The following is a 16,296-nucleotide window of genomic DNA, read 5'->3' as shown; positions in this document are numbered from 1 at the left end:
CTGCTGAGTAGTCTGAACTTATTCTTATTGATTCTCCCTTGAAGGAAACCTTTCTTTTCTCCCTGGCTGCTTTTAAAATTTTCTGTTTGTCTTTGGTTTTGGCAAGTTTGATGATAATATGTCTTGGTGTTTTTCTTTTTGGATCAATCTTAAATGGGGTTCGATGAGCATCTTGGATAGATACCCTTTCATCTTTCATGATGTCAGGGAAGTTTTGTGTCAGGAGTTCTTCAACTATTTTCTCTGTGTTTTCTGTCCCCCCTCCCTGTTCTGGGACTCCAATCACTCGCAAGTTATCCTTCTTGATAGAGTCCCACATGATTCTTAGGGTTTCTTCATTTTTTAAATTCTTTTATCTGATTTTTTTTCAGCTATGTTGGTGTTGATTCCCTGGTCCTCCAGAAGTCCCAGTCTACATTCTAATTGCTCGAGTCTGCTCCTCTGACTTTCTATTGCCTTGTCAAATTCTGTAATTTTATTGTTAATCTTTTGGATTTCTACATGCTGTTTCTCTATGGATTCTTGCAACTTATTAATCTTTCCACTATGTTCTTGAATAATCTTTTTGAGTTCTTCAACAGTTTTATCAGTGTGTTCCTTGGCTTTTTCTGCATTTATCCTAATTTCATTTGTGATATCTTTAAGCATTCTGTAAATTAGTTTTTTATATTCTGTATCTGATAATTCCAGGATTGTATCTTCATTTGGGAAAGATTTTGATTCTTTTGTTTCGGGGGTTGGTGAAGCTGTCATGGTCTGTTTCTTTATGTGGTTTGATACGGACTGCTGTCTCCGAGCCATCACTGGGAAACTAGATTTTCCAGGTAATCAGCTAAAAAAAGATGCAGTCAGATCCCTATCTGAATTCTCCCTCTGGCTCCGGGTATTCGGATGTTAATGGAGCCGCCTGGGGAGGGTGGGGGAGGGATCAGAGAGCTAGGAGTGTAGCACCACAGAATATAGAGCTGATCACCGCGTTCACGCTCCGCCCCCATCTGCCAAAATCCGGGCGGGACGGCTCCCCAGCTGGGACGCTGCTTTCCCCGCTCCGAGACCAGTCACTTCCTCCTGGGGACTTCTCCCTCCAGTGCGCCGTGCCGCTCGCGCGAACTGGGTGGGCATCATCCGCATGACCAGGTGGGCCTGCCCCCTGGGTCAATTCAGGGGAATACAATTCGACCCTGCGCTCACGCCCCGCCAGCTTTTGCCAAAATCCCAGTGGGATGGCTCCCCGGCTGGGACGCTGCTCTCCCCGCTCCAAGACCAGTCACTTCCTCCTGGGGACTTCTACCTCCGGTGCGCCGCAGCACACGCGCGGACTGGGTGGGCGTCCCCCTGCACGAACGTGTGGGCCCTGCCCCGGGGTCGCTTTAGGGAAATATAGCTGACCCCCGCCCCCGCTCGCGCCCCGCCCGCTTCCCGCCAAACTCCCGGTGGGACGGCTCCCTGGCTGGGACGCTGCTCTCCCCACTCCAAGATCAGTCACTGCCTCCCGGGTGCTTCTCACTCCGGCTGCGCCGCTACGCCGCCCGCGCCAACCAGCTAGACTCTCTCCTGGGATGGGTTCAGGGGGGTAGGGCTGGGCCCCTTGTCTGTGCCGTCTGCCCCCCTGGGCTCTGCCCCAGATCGGGTTCCGAAGGTCACCTGCCTGGTACGCTGGCTCCTAGTTCTGAAAACGGTCGCTGTCTGCCCGTATTTGTTCGTTTTCCGTCTCTAAGTCTGTGCTTGTTGTTCAGAGTTCGTAGATTGTTATGTATGTGATTGATTCACTTGTTTTTCCGAGTCTTTGTTGCAAGAGGGATCCGCGGTAGCGTCCACCTAGTCCGCCATCTTGGCCCCCTAGATCTTGGGGGGTTTTTATAGCACAATTATGATTAAGAACTTGGGCCTGGAGCCAAACTACCTGAGTTGAAATCCCATTTTTGCCAGTAAAAGTTGGGCAAGTTAGTTAACCATCCTGTGTTTCTGTGTCATCATGTATACAATGAATACAGTAACAATATCCAACTCATAGGATTGTTTGAGGATGAAGTGAGCTAATATGATCAAATGCATGTAGAATTGTGCCTGACAAATAGCTTATATTAATTATAGTATACATTACATATTATAATAACCCAAGATAATATATATGCTATAAAATTTTTTTTAATATATAGTATATTATTATATTATTATTACAGCTATTATTCTATTTGCTCTTTATGATTACCTCTCTAATCCATCTGAAATTTATCTCCATATAGGACATAAGTTGGGAATCCAATTTTATTTTTTCATATGGAAAACTGCCACTAAACCCATTCAAAATCTTCCAATGATTTCCCTTTGTACCTAAAAATCGCAGAAAAATTCCTCATTCTGATCTACTCTGCTGTGTGGGGTGTGGCCCCTGCCTGCCTGTCAGACCCCACCTTTTGACCACTCTCCACTGCTGGAGTGCAGCCACACAGGCCCCTTTTGTGGTCTTGTAACATCTCAGCCTCTTTCCCTCCTTAGGGCTTTCGCACTTGCTATTTTTTCTACTTGAAATGTTTCACTTCCCAATTTTTACCCAGCAGCTCTGGGTCATTCAGGCCTTCCCTGACCGCCTGATATAAAAGGTATCAACCTCCCCCGCTCAGCCGCATGAAGTTACTCTCTATTTCATCACCATTTTATTTACTTCATCGCACTCACACTTATGATCTGAAATGGGTTTAATGAATCATTTCTATCCTTCCCCAACTAGAATGTAGGCTTCATGGGAACAGACACCTTGCCTGTTTTATCTACTGCTGTATGCTCAGGATCTAGACCAGTGTCTAGAAAACAGTAGGTACTGAATAATTACTTTATTGGGTAGCCTGACCAAAACAGGCTTGCCTTTTAGAATGATAATTCTGGTGACATTATGGGAGGGTGTTTTGAGGTACTGCAGATACTGTGGATGGAGAATGGCTGGATGAAAGCAAGAATGAGGGAGGAGAGGCCCTGGGTGCCTGGCACGCTGTCCTCAAATTGATTTACATGTATTCTGGGAGACACTTCAGGTTTTCCAGGGCCTTGGTGTTGGCTACGTTCCAAGCCTGGAATTCTCTTTCTCTGGTTTATCCTTTCAGTCTCAACTGTGTCCTCCTCATAGAGGCCTTTCACACCCTAGTATCTAAGATTGAGCTCCAAACTTGGTAAAACCAGTTGAGATATTGAGATACTGAACTCCCTGAGAATTTAAATGTGCCGGTTGAAACCTTTAAAGGTAACCACTAAAACCATTAGAAAGTCAGCTCCCACGAGGCAGGTATTTTGTCTCTTTTCTCTCACAGTTTTCCAGCATCTGGTACACAGTAAAAGTAGTGCTCAGTAAACATTTACTGAGTGAATAAATTAGTAGTTTCTCTGTGGTTTCTTTCACATTCCTCTTGTTTTTCTACTTCGACGTTGCAATTATTTATTTTTTTCTTTTGGCCCTAAGTGTTTAAAGCTGTTTGCTTTGCACAATGTGTCTGTTTTAGAAGACTACTCTGCCAGGTTGTGATACTGTTTATCCACATGTCAGATGCTTCCCCTACTTCCTCCCTTACCGCTTTTTGGGCTGGTTTAACTTGGAGGACATTCCCTCCCTTGTTACCCTGACAGCTTTCAGAAACCCAGTCAGAGGCTTTTGCCAGGGGAAGAGCTTGAGTATAGAATCTAAGACTTTATAAAGTGCTGGTCTAAGACAGGACTTGGGATGATAAAGGCGAGTGAAAATTCAAACCAGAGTTCAAATCAGATAAAACATTTATTTGGTGCCTGCTAGCTGTGCTATTTGTTATGGACGACATAAAATGTGCCCCAAAGGGCAGATGGGACAGCTGGGAAGGAGGAGTTCCTCTCCAGAATGATCACATTTTGAGATGACATCAGGACATGCAGATGGAGAATCTTGGAAACAGATGTGATGCCTGGTAGACCGTTGGCTATGGTGCACGTGAGTTCTGGCCTGGAGATGTTGATTTAAGAATTATCTAGAATGAGAACAAATATTTGGAATACTGACCTTAAAGGTACAGTAAGGTTTTGATTCATTAAAAAAAAAAAAAAAAAAAAAATCACCATGCAGATTGTATTTCCCAGAGGCAGAATGGGGGACAATGAACACGTTTTTTTTTTAACAATGACAAAAAAGGATGAAGTCTGGCTCGGCATGTCTCAGTGCAAATGGTTAATGCTCTTGGATGCTAACCAAAAGGTTAGAGGTTCAAGTCCACCCAGAGATACCTCAGAAGAAAGGCCTAGGGATTTACTTCCAAAACATCAGCCATTGAAATCCCCATAGAGCATAGTTCTACTCTGACACACATGGGGTCGCCATGAGTTGGAATCCACCTGAGGGCAACTGGTTATGTCTGGATCACTTAACTAGGGTATCTGGATTCTCCACTCCCCTTATTGAAGGAACATTTATTAAATATCTACCATGTCCTAGAATTGGCAGTGTACCTCTGACAGAATTTCAAAGACTGCTCCATTGCACAGGTGACAGAAAAAGTACCAATTTACTGAGCTTGGGAACTTAAAGGTAGTGCAGGTGGGAAACCTGGTTTTATGATCCAAAGACTCAGGACAAGCTTTTCCTCACTCCAAGTCTTTGCACACAGAAGGAGTTGAAAGGAAAGGAAATGACGTTCCCAGGGTAAGAAATGAGGCAGGGTTTTTAAATTTGTCATTGTACCTTAGATGGTTTACAGAACTAGTTTCTCATCAAAAAGTTACTAAACACATTGTTCTATGACCTTGGTTAATAACCGTACAACACGTCAACACTCTCCCTTCTCAACCTCCAGTTCTCTATTATTGGCTTTCCTGTTCCCTCCTGCCTTCCAGTCCCTGCCCCAGGCCTGGTGCGTCCCTTTAGTCTTGTTTCGTTCCATGGGCCTGTTCAATCTTTGACTGAAGAGTGAACCTCAGGAGTGACCTCATTACTGAGCTGAGTGTCCAGGGGCCATACTGTTCTCAGGGTTTCACCAGTATCTGTCAGGCCAGCAAGTCTGGTCTTTCTTTTTGAGTTAGAAATTTGTTCTACTTTTTCTCCAGCTCTGTCCAGGATCTTCTATTGTGATCCCTGTCAGAGCTGTCAGTGGTGGTAGCTGGGCACCATCTAGTTGTACTGGACTCAGTTTGGTGGAGGATGTGGAAGATGTGGTCCATCAGTCCTTTGGACTAACCTTTCCCTTGTATCTTTAGTTTTCTTCATTCTTCCTTGCTCCCAAAGGGGTGAGACCAATGAAGTATCCTAGATGGCTGCTCACAGGCTTTTAAGACCCCAGACACTACTCACCAAACTGGAATGTAGAACATATTCTTTATAAGCTATGTTATGCCAATTGTGCCAGATGTTCCCCGAGATCATGGTCCCCACAGTCCTCAGCCCAGCAATTCGGTTCCTCAGGGAGTTTGGATGTGCCTATGGAGCTACCGTGACCTGAGGCAGGGGTTTTAGCCGCGGTGGCCAGGTGCTTCCCCTCATTTTTCTCAGGGCTGCCATCACTGCCTTGCCTCACAGGCTAAGGAGCCATAGAGTGAACTAGGCCCATGAAGCTCAGCAGGCATTTTCTGATGTGGTGTGGTCTGATGCCTGTGTTCCCTTCTCCTGCCCTCTATACCCCAAAATACTCCCAGCAGCCTCTCACAGGTTTGCAATGCCCACCATGAGAATTAAGGATAGTTTTGGCTCAAGACTGTGACAGACAGCAAGTTCCTTATATTGAAAACACTTCTAGGAGTAGTGGGGCTATCGATCTGCTGCATACAAGTCAGTTAACCAAAAAAAAAAAAACCTAAACTTGTTGCCTTGGAGTCCATTGGGACTCACAGCGACCCTGTAGAACAGAGTAGAACCGCTCCATAGGGTTTCTAAGGCTGTACATCTTTACGGAAGCAGACTGGTACGTCTTTCTCCAGCAGAGCGGCTGGTGGATTTGAACCACTGACCTATCAATTTGCAGCCGAGTACTTTAACCATTGAATCACCAGGGTACATTATAAATAAACAGGTCATACCTTGGGGAAATTGGAAACAGAGTGAATACTTATAAATGTGTAGGTGGGGAGGGGCAGAAGGAGGGAGCATCGAAAAGGCCCAATGAGGAAGGTAGGGGAAGGGAAGGAAGGGTGGTCTCAAAAGGGGGCCATCTGTGGGTTTTGGAGTGTCTAGGCATCAAAGGTCACAGACAACAGGGAGACAGGTGCATGGAAAACCCCACTTGCTTTACCTTTTGGCACAGGCCAGACTTGAGTGACTAGAAAGGAGGCAGCCAGGGACAGATGCTGATAGAAACCATTTGCTCTGAGATTTCCTGTGAGGGTTATACCCCTGCAGGGACTCCGAGCAGGTGGGTTTTCCTCATGGCCATGGACCAGGCAGTGATGACACTCAGGCTGCACAGCTTCACTGGCGGGACAGACACTCAGGTGGATGTCCTCGGCATTTTCCCAGGCTCGTTGTGAAGACAATGTGCTAACAGTTACGGAGCACTTAGCATTTGCCAAGCACCCTGCTCAGTGCCTCCTTTAATCCCTAAGACAACTCTGGTAGTAGGTTCTAATATCGCTCATTTCCTAATGAGAAAACAGGGGCACAGAGAGGTTAAAGAGCTTCCTCAGAGTCACTGTGGAGCTGGGATTCAAACCCAGGTCCTTTTCTGCAGACTCTGTGACCCTACCCACCATACTCATGAGCTGGATCATCAGGCATCTCCTCTTTCAGGGTGATGAGCAGACAACTGGAATCTCAAAATTCTAGTTCTGCGCTGTACTGCATGTACATAAATTAGCCGTTCTTGACCTTTCCAAACACCAAACGAATTTTAACAAGCGTTTATATAAAACTGACCTTTATTGCAATTAAAAAAGAACAAAGACAATTTGATAAGTGTCTGTAATTATAATGTACCTGCCATTTACATGTCATTATACTTTTATGTACAGGTTGAATAAGGTTCATTACAGATAAACTATAAGATATTACAAGTTAAACTCCAGCCTTTTCTGAATATTCAGAATTGAAATACTACCAGCAGAAACACATGGAAAACAAACACCTATTTCAGCTCCTCAGGTATCATTTTTTTTTAGGTATCATTACCAGATGAATGATCAAGATCTTGTCACAGAAGAGAATTGCAAATATGCATCAAATTGAAACTTATTGTTAACATGACTAACTGTATTCCTATTATTCAAGCCTTAAACTTAATAATTGTATCATTAAAAACAACACACCTTCAATTATATAGCACTTTTCTTCCAAAGAGTTCAAAGTATTTGCATTTATCTTATGTTATCTCATTTGTCCCCATAACATCCCTATGAGGTAGGCAATGGTTGGTATCATTATCCCCATTTTGAATATGGAGAAACTGAGGCACACAAAGTTAAATAATTTGCTCAAGTCACAAAGTAAAGTCAATGTTGGAACAGGGACCACAGCCTTAGACTCCTGTCTCTTAGTCCAGTGCTTTTCTTTAGACTAAATTGTCTTCTCTGAGAATTTAATAGTTCAATTCACTTTTTCAAGAAATAAAAAATGTACATTTTTTCCTCCCATAAAAATTGTTGAAATACCATAGGCCCAAAATAAATACTCTGGGGTAGAGTTCTACGGTCTCCTAGAAAGAGTTTAGGAACGCTATTCTGTTCTGTTTTTAATCTAAAAAACTTCTTTTCCCAGGTAAAGTTAGGCAATTTTAGAAGAAACATATTTAAGAGGATATTTTTAGTCACCTACAAATTATAACTTTAATATCTATCTTAGACTATCCACCAATCAGCTTATTCCTGAGTCTAAAAAGCTGACAATATCTGAATAATTTAAATCTTTGAGGTAATTTTCTCGTGTATACACTTTTACCGTTTACTCCTTAAGAGACTCAGAGTGGTAGGTAGGGAGCTGGAATAATAGGTTTTTCCAGAGACATACCTAAACCGAGACATGTAGGAGAAGGAAGTCTTACCCCCACCATTCAGAGAAAATTTTGCTTCAAATCTCCCCTCAGACATACAGAGTTGCTTCTCCCTAAGAGACAAGCCCTGGTAAAGACCCTGCCATTTTTTTCAGGACAGGAGTCGGCAGTCACAAAGTAGCCCATAGGAGTTAAGCATCTAGCATGGTTCCGGGAAAAACAAGTCTATATTCGAAAATAAATAAATAATAGCAAGCAAGCTAAAGGGCTGGGTTGTGAAATCATGTCAGGTTCATTTATGTGTTTTATATGAAAATTATATAAAACCATGTCAAAGCAATGTTCATAATCCTTTTACAGATAGCCTCAAGTTGTGGTTTACGTCTCTTCACCTAGGCGAGGGCATGGCAGTTTTTCAGAGAAGCTTTCACAACCTAAAAGGAGCGCTAAAGGTAAAAATAAAATGCCCCTTAAACTTTAGAAAGGAAAAGGAAATAGCTTGTTTTAAACTCATGATTCCCAACTTGTTCAGTCATAAAACAAAATAAACAAAACCAAACCAGGACATTATAACAAGAGAGTTCTGGCTCTCTTTTAGCTTTAACTGTCCTATTTAGGGAGCCCTGGTGGTACGGTGGAAGCCCTGGTGGTATAGTGGTTGAGAGCTATGGCTGCTAACAAAAAGGTCAGCAGTTGGAATCCACCAGGTGCTCTTTGGAAACCCTATGGGGCAGTTCTACTCTGTCATATACAGTCAAAATCAACTCCACAGCAATGTTTTTTTTGTTCTATTTGGGGTGTCTAGTTGGTATACTAGTTGGACATTTTAAAATTAAATGTATAAAGACAATGAGCAGATATGCACTCTGTTCATTTGAAAAAAGATCACACTCTATACGATTCCCTCAAATAATTAACTATGATGACTTGGGGAGGTTTAAAAAAATCAAAACTGAACACATGGTGGACTGGTAAGTGTACAGAGGGAAGCTCAGCTGATAAGTCATTCATACACCCATGCCAGTATCTAAAAGTCTCAGGATGGTAGAACTGGTTAATGTGCTCGAGTATTAACTGAAAGGTTGGCAGTTTGAGTCCTCCTAGAGAATGACCTGACAATACACTTCTGAAAGATCAGTCATTGAAACCCTATGGAGCACAGTTCTACTCTGACAGACGTGGGTCACCATGAGTTGGAGCTGACTCCATGACAAATGGTAAAAAGTACCTGGTTTCTCACCCCCAAATCAGAGAGTTTGCCTAAAATGGTCAAGTTATTCTCAGTATATGGTAACTCCACGGTTAGGTACTTGAACATTCTCAGTTTTCTTGAGACCTGGGATAGTAAAGCAAACTAATTATAAGTAACAAAATTCAGATAAGTGCTATTTCACAGGGCAGGGGAGGGAGTGAGGTGGTACAATAGCTATATGGCTAAGAAAATGTACACTCAATTTACTCTGAAAATTATTAATTCTCACAGGAAAAGAGGCTTTTCTCTCAAATTAATCAGCTTCCTCCTACTATACTGGTAACTCTTGGTTTGCTGCTCTGTTACAAAGACCTCCCTTCCAAACGCTGGTCCATGAGGCTGTTCCTCCATTGGAACTTAGGGGCACAGGGCAGTCTCAATATATTGTTGGGGGAGGGAGCTTATGGCTTAGAGCAGGGTGCTAATTTTTCTGTATTTGTGAGTTTGATTCCTCAACAGAATTAAAAAAAAAAAATTGTTTTCCATGGCCCCTTAGGGCCAACCAGTCTCATAGAAGAGATGGGCAAGGGTATACATGGTTCACCAAAACCACTGAAAAATAACTTCTAGCATCTGGCATTATCTTGGGAGTGAAGCAGTGAAATGTGGGTTGGACACAGCTGTCTGGTCACCAGGCTGCAAGGAGGCCTGGCTCTACCCTGGCTGGCAGGGTACAGAACACTGGGCCATTGTCATCAGTATTGGAAAAGGGGAATGGGGACTTGGGACAAATAGCAGACACAGAGAGCTGGGGTGCGGGAGAGACCCAAGGGTGGTGCTGTACAAAGTGACAAAAGGCCCCTTCATACACCTATTCTTTAGACTTATCCTCAAAAGGAGTAGAGTTAGGTAGGAGAAAAAGCATAAGGTGTTGAAGCCACTTTTCAGATTAAAAACTAAGATTTAAAAATTCCCAATATTGAAAACAACTTTTCCACTATTTTGTGAATTGGAAATTTGACCATTACAAATGTTTTTTGGGACACTCAGTAAAAATGCTTAAAAGTGTCTTGAATTATTTTTGCGTATTTTTTTAGTAAGGGGAGTACTTTAAAACTGATCGGGGCTACCTAAGAGACAATATTTTACTTTGCGGAGGGCGGGGAACTGTTTTATGAGGAAAAAAAAAATGCATAAACAATGAAATGCAAACTCCTACTTGTTTTTCCATAACAGACTTATGTTTGTTTAATTATATTTCAGACTTCCCCTGAACACATGAGGCATGTTAATACAACAAAGTTATTTAAAAGATAACATAAAAACATTTTACTTTTGCCAATGTAACAGAGGTCTGAGGAACGACAATTACCAGCCTTTAAAACACATTATACAAGATGGTCTGAGGCAACTGGTACATGGTACATTTTTGAAAAATACCCACAGTATATGAGTGGTAAGCTAATGAAAAGCTAATCTAACTGCACTAAGCTAAATCGTTACTAAATTGACTGCTTTTTAAAAAATTACCTTTTTTTAAAAAGAATTTTTATTTCTCATTTCATCTGATGTTGAAAGGAATCTGAATTACTATTTCTCAGTTAAATAAAGGCAGAACCTGGAAAAAAATGCAATATTTCACAAATATCAGAGACTGGGTATAAAGGCAGACTTGAACAGTAGAAAAAAACGAACACGTATAAATGTTTGTTCTCTTCTGGACGATGATTTTCTTTATTGATTTATTTTGGTAATTCCAGAGTCGAATTCATCATGGTTCTGGACTGATCTCTAAGTCAAACATGTTGAGTCTAAGTGTGTTCAACTTGTCTAACCTCAATGACAAGAATAACGAATTTAAGAAAAAGCACAATACAGAGCAAGGAAATACGACTACAAAAAAAGGAATTTAGATTTCACTGCAAATAAATATTTGACATTAGAGGCATATGTTCCTATTTTCACATAAGTCACTTAACACCAGACATTATACCTTAACTTTTCCCAATGACCCAGTACAATGGGACTGTAAAGATTTTTCAGGAAATAGCCATCAGCATCTGCTGTGCTTGCAGCAGCCAATCCTGAGCTGGCTGAGTACCAGAAATCAACCCTTTAAGGAGAATGGCATCACTAGATTACACCAACTTTTAGCAACTATTACAAGGTGCATTGAAACACATGTCATTTACTCAATAACAAAATCCTAGTTCAGTCTTGCACTGAAGCTCTGAAAGTATAGCCATGTCATAATCTCAGAGCTATTTTTTGAATACTACACTGCATCACTGCCTATTGATTCTCTGTGTAAAACCTAGTGATTTCTACAGGGAATGAAATAAAATGCCACCTTGTGATACCTGCCTCTGCTGTCTTTGCTCTACCCCAGCTCACAGTTATTTCCTTGTACCTTTAGGCCATTTTTTTTTTCTCTAACCGAGTACACATATCTACATGCAGTTGGTCTCAGGTTGACTATGTAGGGTAGTGCAAGTGGTTTGCAATCGGCTGCTAACCTAAAGGTTGGCAGTTTGAATTCACCCAGAGACTCTGTGGAAGCAAGGCCCGGCAAACTGTCTCCATGAAGATTTCAGCCAAGAAAATCCTATGGAGCAGTTGTATGCTGTAACACATTGGGCAAAAACAACAACAATGCTTGTAAACAAACAAACAAAAAACCCATTTTCCAGCTGAGAGAATTATGTATGCAATTTAAAATCTGAGTATACTAATTAGAAAAATTTAATGAGTGAGGATGACTCAAGAAGGTTTTTCTGTCATTACCAAATGAAAACTACCAAAGAACTACTACTTCTAATTCTGCTTTTACAATAGTTCGTCACACTAGTGGGATGAACTTTCAAATTATATATTAGGAGTATCCTAATTAAGTATAAGAGCTGTGTCAGAGGCAACCATACATATGTGCATGTATGTAAAAGATACTGGTTAAAGTAAGTAAATGCTCTAGCTAGAAAAATGAAAATCAAATAAGAGAAATAAAGTGACATCCTGAAGTTAAATTTAGTTCTCTGTGTTGACTACCTATGCTTAATTTAGCCCTCAATTAAAATTAACTCTTTGATTTTGATGGCAGATAAATCAGTGGTTAGCTTTGTCTCACATAAAACGGCAGTACCTTTAAAAGCTCTAACAGACCTAATGATGTAATCAGTCGAGAACAGGCAAAAAAAAAAAAATTTGTATATATTTGCAATAATTATTTTCTGCTAGAATTAAAAATTTCCTCAAGTATTTCATATAAGACAGGTTATACTTTCCTGCTGACCATATTTGAAAATATTAAAAGCAGTATGCAAAATGCTTCTAAACTTTGAAAATATCTGAATAAAAACAAAGATCCAACTTTTACCAAATTTGGTTTATAAGACAAAAATTTACCTAAAAATTATTTTTACCTTATGTAATTTCACAGATTATTATCACTAAACATATAAAATGGATGTCAAAATTGGGTTTTGAAGGTATAGTAAATTCTTTTTTTTTTGGAATTACTTTTCACACATTTAAACTTCAGCATTTGTCTCAAGACAATGCTTTTTAAAAGAAGCCACAGGCTTTTGTCCAACTCAAAGATTCAAGCACAGGTTTTCAAGTGATAAAGTAAAAGTGATGAAACTAACAAAAAACTGTACCATAAGGTTAAAACAATGGCAATACATCAGTAAATGTACTTCCATAAAGTACCCAAGGGCCTGAAGAGCAGGGCTGTCTTCCTAGAGTTTACTTCGTTTCTCCTGCCCCTATCATTTACTCTTTTAGGGTTTGTACTGGGGGCCTTATAGCTCCTTTTAAAGTATACTTACAACACTTTAGATCACAACTGGTGCTTACTATGCTCTTGGCTGTCAAATCAAGAGCAATATTTCAAGTGCATAGTTTCTGGATATACTGCATAAGCAATATTTTGAACATTTCTGGGTGGGATTCCGACAATGGGATTTCGAGATGACATGGTATTTACAATGAGCTTCTGTCTCAAGAGATGGATTTACACTTCAGAGATTACACCTACTTTTCTGATGATAAGACATTATGAAATATAATAAAACTTCGAGCTCTACGGTACCATAAAGAGTGTTACTATAATCATGCACAATGCTAGGTACACAATGGGAAGTGACTATTACCATGTACTAAAGGAGCCCCATGACATGAGAGATTATGGCGGCAAAGTCCTCAATACTAAGCAATGACAATCACTGGGTAAAGTGGCACTTACGAAGAATCTCATGAAGAAAGCAGCACTTATGAAGAACAAGGGCCTTGCACTTTCTTGATAAACTTTTCTCTAATCCAAGGGTATTTTGCTATTATCTTCTGATCAATGATGATTATGCTCACGAATATGACCTCTTCATAGGAGAGACAAGGCTGGCTGAAAAATACCAGCAATCAACCAGTTTACCCCAACGTGGCTCACTTTACCATTTCTGAAACATAATCACAGAGCAGTCGCAAAACCTAGCCATGAATGCAAAGGATTTCGAAACACGCTAATAAGCAGGTCTTTGCAGTTTTCAACATGTTTCATCCTCTGCACCACATTCTTTATCATGATGAATGAAAATGGCAAGATTATTAAACCTGAAAAGTCACAGATGTCAAAGCAATAGAGAATAATTGCTATTTTTTTCTCCTTTATCTCTCTGGAAAAAACCCCATTTCTGTAAACCACACTTCATGATAGGACTTGAACTAGGTTCCTTTTAAAATGAAAAGCGAACAAGTTTTCTAGTGTTGGCTACATTAGATCTTTGTATAAATTTCACAATATTGGCCTCATAAGATATAAAGAGATGATTAAGTTCAAACCAGGTGGAGCTCTTAATAGGAGTTACTTCAATCTCTGATTTTTGTAAAATAAATAAAACCCCAATAGGCAATTTGTGTTTGCAAACACTGAACTGTAGAAGTCATCATTTTCTTCCAAATATAACTGGACTTTAACAACATTATGGTAACTCTCAGAGGTTCATAATTCACAAAGTGATTCCTAGTCATATTTTGTTCTTCTGTCCATTTTTATCATTTCAAAAAATTTCAATACTGCTCACCACAAACCACTGAAAATAATTATTTTCTGTATATTCCAGTTATTTATCCATTGATTCAGATGATTTTGACTGGGAGCTCCAAGTACCATTGGAAAAGTTGAGTTGTTAAAAATCCTCAATGTTTTAAACTCTTGGTTAGAAAAAAGGTAACAACTCCTTGTAATTATCTAGTTTATGTGCTTCATGGTGTCTTTTCAAAATGAGAGTATAAATCATACTAAATAAAATCAAAATAGTTATTTTTTTCTAGCACTTTTCTAAAAATTAGGCAGTAAAACATAAAACATCTTACAAATTTATATAACAAAAATAAACGTTTACATTTTAATCTTATAGAGATTACCTTAGGGTAGCAGTTAACTTAAGAAATTCCACACTGTTGGTGTTGGCGTCAGAGATTATCTGAAACACACATCCATGTCCACAGCTCTTCAGAGAAGGACAACATGACTGCTGTCCAAATACATGGTCTATGTTCCAACATAAAAATTAAGGCTGTTTTGAAGGAGTGAACTCTGGGGTAAAACAAGTATAGAAGTACCACAATACTCACTGAAAATACTGAAGATGCTCTGAAGAGTTTTAAAATACCGAGGAAAAAAACTTTTGCCTAGAAAAATAAAATAAAACATCTAAAACTGACTTCAAGTACTTTGGAGACAGGCTGCAGACGTAGAGTGCCAAAAGAGAAATAAAGGGGACATCCCCATTCCTATTCATCTGCAGGGTTCAGGTTCCCAGGCACCAATGGGGCAGCTCTTTGAAGAGGATTGGCAAGCTGGATGGTAACCACTAACCACAATTTCGCACCATCCTAAGATGTTTAGGTTGAAGGCAAAAGTCAAATGTGGGAGAATTTCCTTGGAATGAACCGTATGAGTTGGAAGATTTCGAGGGGGGATAAAGCCACACATTTTAAAGTTAGTAGCAGATAACAAAAAAGGAAGAAAGAAAGAAAAACCTGGATCTTCTGAATGGCAGTGTTTAGGCAGGTGGTATTGCAGTTCTTGCTAAGTGCAGCTCTTCCTTATATCTTGGTGTTCCTCACCAACAGGATGAAACCACTGTCAGTCTGGATCTTTTGCAGAGGGGAAGGAGGGTGTGTGATATGCACGGGTATGGGTGTCCCCCTGGCAGACAGATGCACATTTGGGTGCAGCCAGAAACGTACCTCACTGCTTCAAAAACTGGGAAAACAGTCATGGCAATTGTTTTCGGTTTACTAAAGCAACATATAAAGTATAGGTTTATATCACTTCCGGTTTTCCAGAGAAGAGATGTTTCCAAACGACGGATAACATGGTGTTTGGAGTTCTGTCTTTTGGGTTGCTAGAGTCTGGTGATACTTCTACACTGCTCTAAGTCCCCAATGCTCTCATAGTCGTTCTCCTTTGGGAAAAGGACATGGAGACCATTGGTCTCCTGGGTGGCCTTTTCCTCCTCTCTATTTAGAGTCTGTATCGCTTCATAGTCTGGCTCTGGCTCCACACTGGGTCTCTCGGCTGGGGGAGGTGTGCTGACGCTGTTTGGAGCTTTCTCAAATTCTTTTACAGTAGCATAGAGATCATTACAGGAAGATGGGGAACTCTGAGGGGCTCCATCTTGAATACAAGTGTAGGAAGATTCTGGCACTTGAAGCAACTGTGCTGATTTATTCACTGACTGTCCAGGTTTATTCACTGACTGTCCAGGTTTATTCACTGATGAGTACATGGCTGAAATCTAGAAAAGAGAGGGCTAAATGAATAAGCAAGCTCTGAGCTGTGACTTTCCCCCTCCCCTTGCAGCTAGTTACTCAGCATTTATGAGCATCTCTGTATGTGTCCTCTGTTAAGATTTATTTTTAGTTACCTGTACAGATTAATCACATATATTCTCTTCGACTTTGTAACTGTATTTTACTTTTTTATAAGTTTTACTGAGATATAATTCACATGTCACACAATTTACCCACTTAAAGTGCACGATTCAATGGCTTTTAGTGTATTCGCAAAGTTGTGCGACCATCACCACAATTTTTGAACGTTTTCATTACCTCGAAAAGAAACCTCATACTCCCAAGCCATCTCTTCCCAACCCCCTGAAAGCCCCAAGTTGTAGC

At 40.6% G+C, this 16,296-nt stretch overlaps 1 protein-coding gene across 9 annotated transcripts in view; it reads right to left on the bottom strand.

Annotated features, from left to right (window-relative positions):
* Positions 1 to 9,238: 9,238 nt before the first annotated feature.
* The window catches only part of PAG1 (phosphoprotein membrane anchor with glycosphingolipid microdomains 1), a 200,697-nt gene continuing 193,639 nt past the window's right edge, over positions 9,239 to 16,296 (bottom strand). For 8 of the 9 annotated variants that reach the window (XM_049854473.1, XM_049854471.1, XM_049854472.1 and 5 more), the window contains one exon: positions 9,239 to 15,917. In XM_049854473.1, the coding sequence (XP_049710430.1) occupies positions 15,525 to 15,917 (393 nt within the window). In that variant the 3' untranslated portion in view covers positions 9,239 to 15,524. The remainder of the gene's footprint in view (positions 15,918 to 16,296) is intronic. The other variant, XR_007513343.1, reaches the window with a different exon arrangement.

Source organism: Elephas maximus, chromosome 15 (genome assembly GCF_024166365.1).
Source record: "Elephas maximus indicus isolate mEleMax1 chromosome 15, mEleMax1 primary haplotype, whole genome shotgun sequence".
Classification (NCBI taxonomy): Eukaryota; Metazoa; Chordata; class Mammalia; order Proboscidea; family Elephantidae; genus Elephas; species Elephas maximus.
This window is presented reverse-complemented; position numbering and strand designations above follow the sequence as displayed.